Source organism: Meriones unguiculatus, chromosome 16, assembly GCF_030254825.1.
Source record: "Meriones unguiculatus strain TT.TT164.6M chromosome 16, Bangor_MerUng_6.1, whole genome shotgun sequence".
NCBI classification, from domain to species: domain Eukaryota; kingdom Metazoa; phylum Chordata; class Mammalia; order Rodentia; family Muridae; genus Meriones; species Meriones unguiculatus.
Window position 1 is genome coordinate 55144207 of NC_083363.1, and position 17563 is coordinate 55161769.

General features: G+C 37.4%; 1 protein-coding gene across 3 annotated transcripts in view; it reads left to right on the plus strand.

Annotated features, from left to right (window-relative positions):
• The window catches only part of Khdrbs2 (KH RNA binding domain containing, signal transduction associated 2), a 469930-nt gene extending 456268 nt beyond the window's left edge, over positions 1-13662 (plus strand). The window contains exons 10-11 of one of the 3 annotated variants that reach the window (XM_060369817.1): positions 12368-12419; positions 12581-13662. In XM_060369817.1, the coding sequence (XP_060225800.1) occupies positions 12368-12419; positions 12581-12596 (68 nt within the window). In that variant the 3' untranslated portion in view covers positions 12597-13662. Of the gene's footprint in view, positions 1-12367 lie in introns of all 3 variants that reach the window. The other 2 variants (XM_021646488.2, XM_060369816.1) reach the window with 2 other exon arrangements.
• Positions 13663-17563: the final 3901 nt, after the last annotated feature.

A 17563-nucleotide genomic window follows, 5' to 3' on the forward strand; every position in this document is an offset into this window, starting at 1 on the left:
GATGGTTGCTGGATAAGATGGAAACTTATTTTTCCTTCTTTCATCATTGAGGATGCCAAGGTGCAGCTTTCTTTGCTTATCCTAAATGCAGTTTCCTCTGATGCCAGCCACCTGAAGTTTAACTCCAAGGAGATCAAAGTCGTTTCTCTGAGTTGTGTCAGAGGCAAGGACAATGCCCCATCTGCTTTGGCATCTGTCGAGGTTTGAATGACTTACCTATAGGCTCATATGTTTGAATATTTGGTCCCTAATAAAGAGTACTGTTTGGGGAGGATTTGGAGGTGTGACCTTGTTGGAGGAGGTGTGTCACTGGGGACAGGCTTTGAGGTTTCACAAGACAAAAGACTCATTCTGATGCTAATTCTAGTGTGCTCTCTCTCTCTCACTCTTGCTCTCCTATTTGCCCATCAAGATGTGGTTCTCAGCTGTCCCTGCCTCCAAGCCATTGCTCCCCCATCATGGACTTTAATTCTCTGAAACTATAAACCCCAAATTAAACACTTTCTTTTCAGTTGTTTCTGTCATGATTTCATATCAGAGCAATGAAAGTAACTATGAAAACCCCCAAGATTTATGTCTTATGTCTCTCCCCAAAAAAAGCTTGTTAAAGACATTGTCAAGGCAACTTGTGTTTTGAAAAGTCTGAGGACAACAGCATCATAGGGGACATCAGAAGTGGTGGTGTGGAAGTTCACCCAGTTTAAAGATAACACGAGAGTACTTTTCACACATACATATTGGTATTATGATGGTTTACAAATTAGATATTGTTTTTCCATGGCTCCCATTGTTTCCTGTTCAGAAACATATGTTTGCATACACTTGTACCAGATTATGATTTTCATGAGTTTAGAGCCTACAATTCAGAAACCAAGTCTTCCAAACTGGTATAGCACTGTACAAAGTTCAAGAGCATTACTTATTGTAAAAGGTTTATTAAATGGTGATCACATATAAGTGTCCCAGCGGCAAGAAGAAAACAGGAAAAAAATCTCCTGAAGCTTCTTTTCTAATGAGGAGATATATTGTCATTCATGAAACATTTTGAGATTTTCATTGTAGTCATTATTTTTCACACTTGGTATGTCGGCTCAAGGAAAATAGCCCCCATCATTCCTTTACAAATCACACACACAAGAATCAACCCTGCATTTGGTGATGTGTGGCAGGATGGTTTGTGAGGACATGAATAATTAAGTTCTAAGTGAAAAAGAAATTTCAGTCGGGGAATGGGCCATTAAAATGAATACACAGTTCTCAGAAGAAGAAATACAAATGGCCAATAAACACTTGAAAAACAATCAACATCTTTAGCCGTCAGAAAGATGAAAATTGAAAATACTTTAAAATTCTTTCACCAGTCAGAAGAAAAACAAAATGACAACAAATTCTGGTGAAGATGTGTAGAAAGAGACACCCTTATTCACAGCTGAAGATAGCATTAACCACCAGCAAAATAGTAAAGATATTTCTCAGAAAATGCAAATAGAATTACCATATGACTCAGTTTATATCACTCTGGAGTGTATATCCAAAGGACTCTAAGTCCTACGATAGACACTTGAACATAAATGTTATTGCAACCAGACTCACAACAACTAACAATGCAAGGCGGGACTGGACGGCCATCAACAGACAAATGGAAAGTGTGGCACATAAACATGGAAAAGTTTTACTGAGCTGGAAGGGAAAAGGAAATCCTGGGTAGAACTGGAGATCATTATATAAACCGAAATAATCTGAACTCAAAAAGAGAAACACAACATATTTTCTTCTGTGTGTGTGTGATCATAAAAATATAAAAGTAACCGTGAGAAGGGATAAAGAGATCTTAAGTGGAACAGATGAAGGGTGCAAAAAGAGTACTAGGATACATGGACATAAAGCAGAGAGGGAAAGTGTTGAGACCAGCAAGCTATATGGGCAAGGGCACAGGAAAGTGATTAGGTAAGGGACCAATAACAAACACATATGATAACGGCATAATAAGTCGATTACTTTCTATGTCAAGTTAAAAGGCTAATTTTAAAGATTAAAAAGAAAAAGATTTTTCTCATCATGGTATGTAAAACTATTTTTTCCACTTCTCAATCACTAGGATTATACCATAATAAATGTAGTTGTTATGTATTTTGCATGAATTTTAAATATAAACTATTGATATGGTCATTTAAAAATGGATACAATTTTTTTCCTAATCACAAATGAAAGTACTTGCACATCAATCATATAGTGTGAGAGCAAAGTTTTGAGGATTCTAATTCTGTATAGGAGAAAACAAAACCTGAGAAAATTATAAGAAGTATAAGGAATTCAGCATCATAATCTTAAAGATTAGGTTGTATATACTGTTAGAATTCAGACTTTTGTTTAAGATGTTATACAGTAGGCTAGCAGGTTTATGTCAGTAATTGTTGATAACTGGCTTATTCGATGACAATCAAGTAGTAAGATGGTATTTTTTTTCCCTTAGGAAACTTGCATCCGGATAACTTTCCTCTTATTTTATTACTGGAAATAACTTTTTATACAATATGTTCTAATAAGGTTTTCCCTTCCCTCATCTTCTACTCCTTCCCACTCATCCAAATCCACTCTTAAAAAAAAAGCACATTTTTTTAAAAAAGGCATCTTTTTTTTAAAAGAGAAAAAATACAGGAAATACAGATATAAACACATAGAAGAACAAAACCTAAAAACACAAAGATGTGATATTTATAAACACAAGAATGCCTATTCAGGTCAAGCTGAATACGCCTCTTACCACAGTAATCTATTTGTATCTTGTAGTTAATGAACTGTAGATAGTTGCATAAGTTCATACTGGTTGTTCCAAGTACACAAGTTTCAACTCCACCTTGGTTTTGAATTAATAATCCCTCCCTCTTTCATTTTGATGGGTTGTATGGTGGGTACAAACATTAAATTCCAGTGTTTTATAAAACAGATAGTGTGAACTGTCAATTTCCTGGAATATTCCTTTATCAAATCATCAATGGGAAGAGATGGCAATCATTTGTCCAGGTGCCTTTATCTTCTGATTAGGATGGCAGAAAAAAATACCAGAGGTTTGTGAGTGAGTATCAGAATGTTCTTCAGAAAGTATGGTAGTTTCTTCCATTTAAAAATTCACAGTTAGGCTCCTGACATGTTTCCTGTTTTATCCTTCTTCCAATGTCCATCCCGTTTATCTTTCTGAATGAGGATTGATCATCTTACCCAGGGTCCTCCTTCTTGCTTAGCTTCTATAAAGTGTGCAGATTTTAGTATGTTTATCCTATAGTGTATGTCTAATATCCATTTATAAGTGAGTATTTACTTACGTGTGTGTCTTTCTGCTTCTGGTATACCTCACTCAGGATGATCTTTTCTAGATCCCAACATTTGCCTGCAAATTTCATGGTTTCCTTGTTTTTAATTGATGAGTAGTATTCCATTGTGTAAATGTACCACAATTCTGTATCCATTCCTCAGAAGGCCTCCAAAAGGCTATCCAGCATTGTATCACAGTAGATGCTAAACTCATGACCAAACTTTGGGCAGAGTGCAGGGAATCTTATGAAAGAAGGAGGAGATAGTAAGACTTGGAGAGGACAGGAGCTCCACAAGGAGAGCGAAAGAACTCAAAAAATCTGGGCGCACAGGTCTTTTCTGAGACCGATACTCCAACCAAGGACCATTCATGGATAATAACGTAGAACTCCTGCCCATGGCAGCTCAGTATCCAAGTGTGTTCCCTAGTAAGGGGAACAGGGACTGTCTCTGACATGAACTCAGTGGCTGGTTCTTTGATCACCTCCCCTTGGCGGGGGAGCAGCCTTGCCAGGCCACAGAGGAAGACAATGCAGCCAGTTCTGATGAGACCTGATAAGCTAAGGTCAGTTGGAAGGGGTGGGGGACCTCCCTTATCAGTGGACTTGGAGAGGGGCATGGGGGGAGATAAGAGAGGGAGGTGAGATTGGAAGGGAATGAGGGAGGGGGCTACAGAGGGGATACAAAGTGAATAAACTGTAATTAATATTAAAAAATAAAAATTTAATAAAAATATTTCATAGATAGAATCTCCCTTCCAGGCGCTTTGTTCTTGGTTTGAAGTAAGTAGTAGTCAATATCTAGTCCTTCCATGTGACTCTTCCTTCAGTCTTACTACGCTATATAAACATGCCTTGAATTTGTCAGTGGACATTTGGAATGCATGTATTTTGAAAAATGCATGTATTCTGTAGAATGGCTAAATTAAGCAAATCAGCATAAACATTACTCACCTGATGATCTTTTTATTGTTGTCTCATTTGTGTGTGTGTGTGTATGCATGCATCCTCATGGTAACTGAATGTTTACTCCAAAATTTCCAAGAATGCAGCATATTGCTAGATTTCCCAGGCTACTTTCAGACTGCGGTTTCAAGTGATTCTCCCCCGTTAAACTCCCAAGTAGCTTGGACTCCAAGTCTGGGCGTCCATTTTATACAGTCTATTTTACGTATCAACAGATGTAAAGAAATTTTTGTCTCTTTATGGTCTTTATTTCTTGCTGAAGTAAGAAATAAAAACTATATATTTGCAGGAAACATTAAACATTAAATATTAAATGCTTTTCTTGCAACACTATAATCTAAAATCTAACTAAATATTTAAATATATTGATTATAAAGATCACGTAATTCACAGTGTGTAATAGGATCCATTTTTATTAAACTAATATTTGTTACATTCTAATAATGAATTTATTTTCAGGGTATGAATATTTGATTAATAAGAATTTAAAATCAGTTTCTGCATATCTAAAATATTTTCTAATTAAATCAGAATTGCTAAAATTATTTTGGATATGTCTGAACAGCTCATAATTCAAGGGAGTTGTATTTTAATTGCAGGGCTTAGCTAAGCAATGCTTCACATAAGAAACATCCTCTTCATTCTCTCTGAGATTGACAGCTATGAATGGACAGCAAATACTATCTTCCCAAAAAAAAAAAAAAAGAGCTGCTTATTAAAATGTATTTAATGTATGAACCTGAGAGCTAATTAAGCATTCACTCGTTGCTAGAATCTTAAATGACAGCTGTGTGGAACTAAGGAGGACAGATTTAATACACTGTCTTGAAATGAGTGAAAGCAAAAAGAAATTGGGCACTGTATTTCAATCCAGGGCACCCGAGTGCTGCACTTCCAGTCGATTGCAGAAAGCGAACATCCTCATTCTGTGTTGAGGAGCTAGATGATTATTATCCCAGTGTGAAAATAACCCTGCATTGATTAATCTGTGAAAACAGCTAAAGAAAATGAAGCCAACTGGCATTCATGCCAACCCTGGGATTGAAGAACAAAAGCCTGCTATATTTAACCGTAAATAGAGATACACATTTGAGAGATTGATTTTACAAAAGATGAGCTTTCTAAAATTACCAAGAACATAAAAGTCATTGAAAATATAATACATGCAAACAATTTGTTTGTCCTGGGATTTAGTATTGAAAATTTGTTTTGTGTGTTCGTGAGAATAATAATCACAAAGAGTTATTTCCTCTTAATATAAAATTTTAAAATTTATTTTTAACTGAAAGACAGCCTACTGAAATTGTGATCCCAAAGTATCTTAAAGTTTCTTTGTAAAAATAATTTTAGAATAATCTAATTTTCCCTCGCGATGCTTCAGAGGTTGCAAGTAAATGGACATCTAGGACAATTAGTCCTGGTAAAACATGGACTTTTCCCCTCCAGGCGACACAGTCTAAACAAGCAGGGCTGAGAGATAGCTCCATTCATTCATGTGCTTGACACACTACCTGATTTGGGACCTCAGAACTCAGTGAGGGCTGGACATGGAAGTGCTCATACTGATTCTTAGGATCCCAGGGTCCCTGCTCCAGGACTGTGGGGAGCAGAGTCAGCAGACTCTCCTAACAGTCCACCCAGGCAGGCTCATTCAACCCTGCGGAGACCCCACGTCAAACAAGACAAGGACTAAGATGTAAAGGCTGATCTAGAGCAACACAGGACGCATCCCCAGAGTGAGCACACGAGTCCACACATGCACACACAATGTGCACACCTCAGGGTCTCGCGACTTCATTGCTTACTTGGTAATTTTACATTAGTTATTATTTAATTTTTTTTTATTTTGTAATGAATTACCCACTCTTAATTGTACATTTTTAGGCAAGCTGGGAACCTGCTTCTGCCTATGTTGGAGACTGTGAATTTTTATTACCCTAGTAAGCTTAGAAAAAAAAAATACAAATGGCTAGTTTTAACTCTTGACCAGCTATGTCAAAAATGTTTTGAGACAAGGAAAAGTGGTAAGGATTATGTAAAAGCTCTTTGGACACCACGTGTGGCACACACTTGTAATCCCAGTGCCCTTAAGCTGAAATAGGAGGGTCTCATGCATGCAAGGATACTTTGGGGTACATAGTGAGATAGTAATATTCTCTAATGGTCCCCCTGTAAGCTAAGGTTAAGAGTAGGGTGCAATAGCAGAACATAGGAACACAGTCTTTTAGAGCAGATTATAAAGCTTAAAGCCTGGTTTTTGTTTATTTCTTTGTTTCTTTGTTTGTTTACTAACTTCCATGCTGAGTGTCTTTCTTAAACCTTCCCCTGTATAATAAGAGGAGAGAAAGGTAGGTGAAGGAAGCAGGTAACTAGAAGTTGAGTTTTCTTACTAACGAAGCAATGTAACCATGCCTACCTCCTTCAATGAACCAAAAGAAATTTATAGCATATTACCTTATATTACCATTTGATTCTCCCCTGTGTTATTTCTCATAAAGTCCCCATGTACTTTTCAAGTCTGTGGATGAATTCCTCAGGGTTTTTTGTTGTTTTTTTGTTTTGTTTTGTTTTTTGGTGTGTGTGTTTTTTGTTTGTTTGTTTGTTTTTGTAGAAACTGACAATAAAGAAAGTACAGTTTAGATTCAAGAGAGACAAGCACCTATGCTGTGTTCAATTATCATTCAAACTGTTTTGTTTTCTACCTTCTGTTATATTAACCCTTTCTTCATCTGTCTTCTTTGTCTTCTGTTTTTGTTGAAGTGAGATCTGAACTCCACAATAAGACCTTTAGGTCCTCTGTTGTATAGTTGTGAGTCAAGATAGAATTTGTTGTCGCTGACATAGAAAATTTGAGCTATATAGTAAGTTTCAGGTAACTCTGAGCACTAAAAAGGAGAGAGACCCTTTCTTAAAACCACCACACCACACCAGAAACAACAAAGGCAGAAATCTGTGTCTCCCCCACCTTAAACTAAGTCCTCCAATCTATACTTCCCTCATAGTTTAAAGGATTTTTATCTTATAGGAAAACTGTGCTGATAGCTGATGTCATATACTGTAAGACTATACTTGATCCTCAGAAAGTGGCACCATAATGAGTTACAAAACCTGCAAAATGTCTAATCTTATCACATTCATTGGGAATACTTTGAAAACAACCTGTAAGTATGTACTTGAAAGGAGCTTTTACGTGAAATGCTTCTCAGCCTAGAGACGCCTTACTCAGCCATACACTCTCAACTCTTGGGGGTCATATTCCGTTCACTAAGCAGACTTTGACAAGGGAGATCAGTTTGAGTTCCCTGTTGGGTCAGTGTCTTCATCCATGTGAAAACCTAAGAAGAAGCATGTAAAAGAGGAAAGGCTCATGCGGGCTCCAGGGTTCAGAGTTTCTGTTCATTGAAGATTGTGGCAGAGTAGATGGTAGAATGAATGGAGGCAGACAGAAAACAGAAAGGGCACAATGCAAGGATTTATCTCTCCAGGGTGTACCCTCACTGACTTATTTCTTAGAGTGCATTTGGCTATCACCGTATTCATGAATTAAGCTGTTGGAGTTTGATGTGGAAAGGATAGGAGCTCCACAAGTACCAAACATATCTGGGCACAGGGTCTTTTCTGAGATGGACACTCAACCAAAGACCAGGAGAGGATAAAACCTAGAACCTCTGCTCAGATGTGACCCATGATAGCTCAGTAATCAATTGGTTTCCCATAGTAAGGGGAACAAGGACTATTTCTAACAGGAACTCAATGACTGGCTCCTTGACCTCCCCACCTCCCAAGGGAGGAGCAGTACCGTTAGGCCACAGAGGAGGACTTTGCAACCAGTCCTGAAAATACCTGACAAAATGGAGTCATATGAAAGGGGAGGAGGTCCTCCCCTATCAGTGGACTTGGAAAGGGGCAGGGAGGAGATGGGGGAGGGAGGGTGGGATTGGGGAGGGAATGAGGGATACAGCTGGGATACAGAATTAACAAAATGTAACTAATGAGAAAAATAACATTAAAAAAAAGTAAAATATACCAAAAAAATAAAAAATAAAAAATAAATGTGAAAACAACATTAAAAAAAAAAGCTGCTGATAAAGTTCAAGCCCTCTGTGCCAATCAAAACTCAGAACCCTGTTAGCTTGCAAGCAAGACTTTACAACTTTACTTTGCGGCTTTTGAGAGGACACTTTGTATCCAAACCACAACCCTTAATTTAGTTATGATTTTTGAAATTTTTTTCTTCAATGTGACACAAACGAACAGTTATGAGAGCCAATTATTAATTGTGGGGTTAACCCCCCTTTTCCCCCAGAGATTTTTATGTGAGTTTCAGAAATGCAAAGATATATTGAGAATGACCAAACATGAATACATTTGCTGAGCACTCTTGATTAAAAAAAGAAAAAAATCCCCATGACAACTTTTTTGAACTGGCTCAAAATTAATGTATGCTGAATGTGAAGTTTCAAATCTACTTCCTGGAACCAGATATTAAAACTTTACTTTCCCATATGCTTTAATAACACTAGCCTTTTAAAAACTGTTTCCTGGTCCCTGCGTTTCACGCTCACCCAGAACCTAAATGTTTAAATCAACTTGAACAATATTGTTTGCAACCTTAAAAATTGTCAGTAGAGTTTCCTCCCACTATGAATGTGGCCCGAAGTGTCCAGTTTCACTGCAGAAATGAGAGCACATTATAACCCTCACAAGGCTTAACTAACGGGCTTGAATCTGCTGAGTGGAGAGTTTGAGATGAAGACAGTACAGGCCATTGGAGTAATATTAGTACACAGGAAGAGTAACAGGATGACTTACACTCCAACCCGAGCAAAATGTTCCTCGAGGACACTGACTCTTGTGTGATTGGCAGGAACTCCCGGCATATAAACACACACAGAGACAAAATCAAATTGTCAGCAATGCCTATGCTTAATTTATTCTGCATAATTGGCTTAAACATTCCTCTCTTGTTTGGTGGCACCATTGATGTATATGCACTTGAGATTTAATGCCGTCCTACTATGTTTACCACTGTACAAAGTCCACTTCCTGATAGGTCTTAAAGACCACTTTAGTAATAAGGTCACATGATACAAGATAATGAATGTAGGAAAAGCCTTTAGAGAAAGAATAACCTGAGATAGGTTAAATACTGCCTGAGTTCATAATGAGGTTGTACATTTTCTCAGGAAACCGCTTTTTCTAGATGCCCACATATCCTAAGTTCAATCTAAGTTTGGCTAGATGATGAAAGTTAGTGGCTCCCTCCTCGCCATTTTAACGGTCATTTTCCTTAAAGCCTAGTTCTAAATGTACTGTAATCTATGAAGTTTTACACACCTTCTTCTCTGCGTTTTCTTTGATTGTGTTAGTCATCAGAACCCAGGATAGTAGCTGATACATAGGAGATTCTCAGTAATAAAAAGTTTGATGATAATCTTGTTATTCATAGATAAATATTAATTCATTTCATATTTTATAAATCTTTAAATAAATTATGTGGTATTTTAGTGACTTCAATGTGGCAGAAATGCTCTTAGCGCCCTGTCTGAAAAGTTATTTGTTATTCATTTATTTCATAACCATAGTCTAGCCAGTGTTTCTTGCACAGCAATCCCCTAGATACTGGATTCCTCTGTTATTTACAAAAAGACAGAGCTGTCTTTTTCAAGCTTCGCTGTAAGAACATTTTAAAGTGACATCTTCCAACAACATCATGGAACTAAAATCAATTGGTTATGAATCTAAACCTTGTACTAAGTATGAAAATATTTTTAAAACCCTAGAGTCTAGTGAATAGAATCGCAAAAGATCAGCTAAACTCCGAAAACATTTCTAAATCTGATTCCTTTATCTTTCTCAAAATCTCCACCAAAAGGCATCTTATGATGCTTCCTCTCACTCTCTAGTTTCTGTTCTTAGCTGCCTTGAGGTTCCATAGTCAACTCAGTTTACATGGCCGCAGTGGTAAAGACACTGAGTAAGGAAACTGGACACAAAAAGAAATCACAATTCCTCAAACCATGACTCACTCTTATTATTGAGATTATGTGGAAAACAGAAGCGAGGCCCCAATTGAGAGACATGAACCCTTGGTTTCCTGTTAATGGTGAGGAATATTAGACAATCTAAAACTTGCATTTGATGAGTAAGAATTCATTTTTGCTCCTTGCTTAACTTCAGAGTTTCAAGTTATTATAAGCTAACAGTATTATTTCCCCAGCTTGAAGCAAGGAGAAAAAAACACTGCATTAGTTCACACACAGAGAGACACAAATGAATACAATTTTGTGAAATGCAATGCAATGTTTAAAAATAATGCATTGCAATGCAAAGTCCACACTCTTTCTTTTTTATTCACTTTACATCATTGCTGTAGCCCCATGCTTTCTCCCCTCCCAGCCCTGCTCTCCCTCCCTTCTTCCTCCCCCTACCCTTTTCCTCTTCTGCTGTGTCCTCCTTCCCCTGTGGCCTGGCAATCCTGCCGGGAGAAAGCGATCAAAAAGCTGGCAAGTTAGTCCGTGTCCCATGCAGGGAAGTGGGGTCTTCACACTCTTCAAGCCGACTCTAGTGGCATGCTTCCTCCAACAAGGCCATATCTCCCAATCCTTCCCAAACAGCAGGACCACCTGTTGACCAAGGATTCAAATGTCCAAGCCTAGGGAGGGCAGCTCGTTCAAACCGCCACAGTCTTAAATAGTAAACACAGAAGACTTCAGTTATCTACTTAAATGCAGCCTTTTTCCAATATTGTGTATATGTTTGATTGTTTTTACAACTCGAAGGTTATTTATCTTATATTTAAAATTAAATTTTTCTTATCCATTTTTTAGAAACTTTTAAAAACTAATTTCAAGGAGCACCACAGGCAGAGGGCCTACATGAGTTGCAGTCAGTGGGGATTCTTCAGTTGATATTTTCATTGATTCCCCTTTTCCATCATTTTATCAGTGTTAGAAATAATGCGGGATGAGAGTTACATAGCAGGTTCACAAATCACGCCACGCAACCGGTTCCACGTGGGAGGTTTATTAGGGGAAGGGAAAGGGGTCCCTTAGAGCGTCTCTGGACAAGGCAGGAGAGAAAGAGAAAGAGGGGAGGAGCTGGAGTTCTCTTATAAGGTGACCCAGAGCATGCACAGGTGGTTCCAGGCGACCACTGGGTGGTCTTCTAGGTAGCCTCAGAGATGCCAGATAACCAGTTCTTCGGGTCCTTTGGGGCTGGCTGTAGAGATGCCTGCTTACAGATCCCAATAAATATGTCTTTCTGGAAGTTGCCTTCTCAATGCCTGCTTTCTGTCAATGAAGAAGCAAATTCTGAGTAAAGGACTTAGATTAGTTGGTTTTTAGAGTAAAGTAGATTGTTCCTGTAAATCCACCTGCAAGCTAAGGAGAGATAGGATTAGTTCCTTTTCTGGGGACACAGACTTTACAATCCCACAGCTCTCAAATACTTGGCTGGCTTTTTATTTTGGGGTTTTGCTTTGTATGGGTAGGCTAGGATCTGTGACACTAAAGTCTTTCAAGAGCCACTTTATTCTGTGAGTGGCTCATGGGAGAGGGAATATCAGAAATCATTCTGTACCTCATACTACTTCAGATTCCTCTGTTCTTTGCCCTGCTCATCTCCCATTTCGCCTGATGAAGTTTATCATAGGTTTCAACTCTGGACCAAACATGAGGCACTGCAAAGATAGAACCCAGAGATCCTGCACAGCAGTGTTTCAATGAATTAGTTTATGGAACAGGGACCAGGCATTTTTTGTTGTTTTGCTTTGAGTCCCATTTAATTCTCAACATAACCAAGAGTTGAGAACCACTGGTTTGCTATATGTGCTTTGTTTTTCGAGTTTGTATTGAAATGACCAGATGACGTTTAAAGCCTTCTTGCAATGTCGCAGTGCTGAAATTCATTGCATAACAAATGTGCACTCATCTCAGTATTCTCACCTTCTGAAACAGCCCAGGGCTGTAGCTTTCGTTGTTGTTATGATTTGATTATCTTTCTGTTAGTTGACCACTGTTCCTTGAATGACTTTATTTACATGTAACTGTGAAGTCATGTGTGTGTTACTATCTTTCTCTTACCGATAGCACCGGAAGAATGGGCCACAACTCGCTCCAGCCTGAAGGCACCACCACCAAGGTCAGCCAGAGGGGGATACAGGGAACACCCCTATGGTAGATATTGAAGGTCCGCTTCACCTGTGACCTCCTCAAAGACAATTCATAGCCTGTGGTGTCCACATAAACAGCAACAAGACAAGTAATAGTCCTTTTTTTGTTTGTTTGTTTTTTCTATTCTAGGGATAACAGCTTATAATTCCTTCCACCTATTTCTTGTATTCCCCACTATACTGTTGATGTGACATTGACACTAGAATTATTTTATAAAACACTGAAAACAAACATTGGCAAGCATAGTTTACAAACCATTCAGTAGGTTGATACTCTTGATTGTTTTTTTTTATTGTTGTGTGTAAACCCCCTTTCCCTTTTGTTTTTAGTTTCATTTTCCTTTCTTTTGTAAGAAAGAGCATGAATCTGTTAGCAGATTTTGAGTCTCTACCAACTAGCAGAACCTTTGTTTAGGGATGTTAAAAAAAACTGTAATATGATTTTGAACTAGTTGATAATAAAGCTGTAGATAAGATGTTTTAACCTGTCTTTTTAATATCTGTTAGTTAGATGGAGATGTTCAATATTAAGTTGTAAATTTAATTTTTAAATGCTGTTTTAATGGGGTTGAAAACAAGCAGCTACTGTATGTATGCAGCTAACTGAATTTGTTCAGTGTTTTAACCTGTATTTGTTTAAAAAAAAAAAGAAAGAAAAAACACACATAAAGTTCCATGTGTAAGCTTCTCTAAATAGGAACCACAATTTGTCAAATATGTTTGCCATAATTTGTCAATAAATCTGAAGGCTTTTGTAAAAACTAAATTTGGAATTACTTGTTTTCTAACTTTAAATGCCTGCTTTATTTCTTCTTCAAGAGATGCCTAAAATGTTTTCTATTTAAAAATTACAAAAATGAACCCAAGCCTGTTTTAAGATATTTGTGTAATACTTTAAAATGTATTAATAACTTATGGTTGTTAAATAATTTAAAAGTTAACAAACTAAACTGTTACATGAATCATGGTTAGTGAACACTAATGTATAACATGTTAATGGAAGAAATGGATTTAGAATAATAAATGGATTTTAAACTATCCTCTAAGCTTTATCTTGCTAAACACAAATTCTGATTGACTTGTTTGCACTAGCATGTCTCTCCTGAGAAAGAGTAATGGAGTATAAAGAGGTAAGATTACCACTTACCACTGTCTAAATGCCTAGTTCTTCAACCTTTGAGTTTCCCCTCACATTAAATATCCCATCCAACATGTAAGCGTTGCGTAGATTCACTTTATTGTTTTCACTCAAAGGAGTGCGTGGACTTCATTCGCGTAGTTTATGACAGTTTGTTTGACCAACAAATCATCAGTGTCAATGGCTAGTTGTTGCTATTCAACCTCAAAAACTTTATTTGTAATTTTCAGTGCTAAATATCACCGCCCTTGAAGGCAGTTTAGAGGGCTGATATTTCTTTTGAGACTATCAGACTTGATGGCTGATGATTATTAAGGAAATATGTCGCAGGACTCACAGGATGACTAAACGTTAAACAGGTAACACTAATAGTAACTCTTTAAGTTTGCCTATGCAGCATTAGTAATGTTAAATCTTCTCCGTTATTAAGTTCCTGATAGTTAAAAAAGTAAACCTACAAAAAAATATAACAAATAGGTCTATAGGCTATTAAAACAACTAATTAACATTAACTAGAGGCACCAAAATTATTTTACAATATATAACCCTCAAGGTAATAAACAGAACTAAAATTAGCAATAACAGTAATGCAACTCTTGCTAACATCAAACGTAAGCTAAATTTTGATGGAGAAAAAGAAAGCAAAAGACTTGATAGTAGGGATTGATGCCAAAACTGTTAGTCTTCTAAACATAGTTTTTTTTGTTTATGGTGGCTTTTTGTCAATGTGATTGGTTTACTTTTTTTGCTGCTTATCAGCTGAGGCATTTTGCTGTTTAGTTTCCGCAGCTGGAGTTGCATGCTAATAGTTTTATGAAGTGTGTGTTTGTCATCAATTAAAATTGTAAACATTTGACTCTTAAGAATGCTGATCAGTTATGTCTTTGTCTTCTATTCTTTCTTGCTATTTCAGGTCGGCACAATGAACACATAAATGGTAGCAGGTGTGATGGACTAAGAGGGATCAAGGTGAGCAGGTTTTTGTCATCTTTGACAAGATCTTTACCAAAGTATGATGCACCAGGAAGGTGTAGTCAAATTCTAAATTTCACTTTCTGGTGTACTAGAAAGCTCAGATCTTCTTAAAGAGCTGAGTAATTCTCATCTTTGCATTGAAGGTATGACTTGAAAGTCATCTGGCAAGGCTTTCTGCTGTTATCTGAGAACTTGTCAAATGAAATAAGAAGTAGTGATTACTATTTAGCCCTTTCCTCTGCAATGAACTCTTCTTCTACAAACTATTCTTCCAATTGCACAAGCTCATCATTAAAACATTTAGCAGTCTGAGGGCACAAAGGAGAAAAATCCATAATCTTTAAGCAAAGTTAAGGGGAGAGGATGGATGTCCAAATGATCAAACCTACACCTGCATCCTTTTGACCAAACACAGCCACAGCTTTCTCAGTTGAATCTCCTCGACTGAAAAACACCCTGTTTCTCAGCTGCCATTTTATTTGATTTAGCAAAGAGTTATTGAGTAGCAAGCACTAGAGGAAATTGGGACTTAATTACTATACACAAAGAGCTGAAAATATTAGCCAGTAGAGCAGAACACAGACAGTTATGAAATCCATTGGCTGACCTGAGGCAAAGAAACTGAAAGGACTATGGCAGTGTTTGAGGCAAGGTTAAAAACCCCACACTTTCTGTCTCTGGTCATTTCTCATGTTGCCTTAACTACATAAACATTCATTATTTGGGCTAAGCTTAAAGGGGTGCTAGCTGAGAGGTGAGAGAAAGCCTGGGCATCTCGAGCACTTGGGGCGGGTTACAGAACTTGAGATGGCCTGGAAGGTACACAGTAGAGTTAATTCCATGGGCAGGAAAGATTCTCTTGGGAAAAGGAATACACTGTTGGAAATGCCTCTTCAACTCACAGGCCTGGAGAGAGGAAATCTTCAAGTAACCAGAACTTCAGCAAAGAGGGAGGGGCACTTAAACAAACAAACAAACAAAAACCCTGCAGAGAAATAAGGTAAAAGCCACATGAGAAAAAAAAAAAAAAGAAAAGAAAAAAGGGGGGGTAGAGGGTACAAGCCACATGGAGCTATTTTGCAATTACTAAGCACAACTTCCTGTAATGTAAATTTTAGACAGTGTTCACCTTCGGTTTATTAATGGAACCAATGCCATTTATTTGATAACAAATAAATTGCTAACCATTTCTAAATGAAGTTTACATAAAATGACATATTTCAATGAATGAAATCCATGTTTTTGAAATATATTTTTAAAATACTGCCTTTACATGTTTAAGTGTTCATTTGAAATCACTAGGGCTGCTGCTTCAAATCCACACATGTCCTTGGAAAGATAGCCTTTATTGCTCTCTCCCTGAGTTCATACATCATATTCAGGGCTTGGTTCTGTTTGGTTTTAATGGGAGTACAGAGCACTGGTCAGAAGTCTGAGTGGGCCAAAAGTTTCATTTCAAATTCCAATTCAAGTACACCTGTAACTGAAAATGTTTGTCACTTATTTTGGCTCCTTAGGAAGGCTTAGTTCTTATTGTAAAAATACTGCAGTAAATGTGTGGAATTATGCAATTGTATGGCAATTTACAAATTAGATTCATACCTATTATAAAGGTAGAACATTAAACGTAGTTGTAATTATGATGCGATCTTTTTGTTTTGTGCACACATGCCAAACACAAGACCAGAAGTTTTACAGAAACATTAATATTAAGCACCTGTACCTTTTAAATAACAACAACAAAAGAGCAACCAAAAAAGGACCAAAAGCCAAAACAAAGCAAGTAGCCCCACTCTATAGAGAAGACATTAATTTCCCACTGCTAACTAGAAGCAAAGGGAATATGAAACAGAAAGTTTTCTGTCCCTCATGTTATTCTTATTTTTTTCCTGTTTGAGAATTTATATTTTTAATAATTACATAGCAAAGGGCAGTAGAGGGGCAGGAAAGATGGCTCAACAGTTAAGAACATTTTCTGCTCTTACAGAGGATCTGAGTTTGGATCCAGGCATTCAGCTGGGAGTGGGGAGAGTTGGGAGGTACCTACACAGCCCCTGGTAGCTCCAGTTCCAGGGGATCTGATGCCCTTTTCTGGCCTCCGTGGATGCAAGCACATTAGAGGCCTTCATTCACATGCACATACACACAAAATCATAAAATCTACAAGGAAAAATAATTGTAGACAGTCACAACCTTAAAGAAATTTGGTTGAAAACATGGAACCTCAAACAAATTTACCCTAGTTTCTATTCTGTAGCAGAAAGAATGAATGCTTTTTAACACATTGTAGCGTTTTTATTTTACTTTAAAATGCATTTTACTTTGATATTTAAAAAAAAACTTATTATTCTAAAATTTCTGACTCAGACCCTGAAAGACACAGATGAAAGTATCACACATTTGTCACAGAGCATGACTGTTGCTCTTTGTAGAGCAAATGATTCCATTTACAGTCTAATTTCCAAGTTCCATTTGACATTATGAGCAAACACTCACATGATTAAGGAAGCATGAAAATAATTGTAGGTTTTTGTTCTGCAATCACATATCAGGGCCCTACTAAAGAATTAGGGTCAATTTCCACACAGAAACATTTCTCCCCCCCCCCATCTCTGTGTGTGTGTGTGTTTGTGTGAAGCCATACAATCATGTGTTAAGAGCACCAACGAAGGAACCAGCCTTTCTTAAACACTTTTTAAAAATCCCTGCTGCGAGAGTAATGTGTTCCATTTGTCTGGCCGTTCTGGTTTCCTGATGAACAGGTGAGTTAATAAACAATAGTGTCATTGACTGACAGGCACTGGTCTTCTGCATCTCGCTTGGTGATTAATTTCCTGGCTCCTTATGCAGAATATATCAATTGGTTCTTGAAAGACTGTTTGCAGTGAGAGAGAAAAGGTTACTACACTTATTGTGCATTTTACATCTGGGTCTTTTGTACTTGGTAAAGACAGAAGCTGAGGGAAAATAAGGTGTCTGATTTGTACACATCTTAAGAGG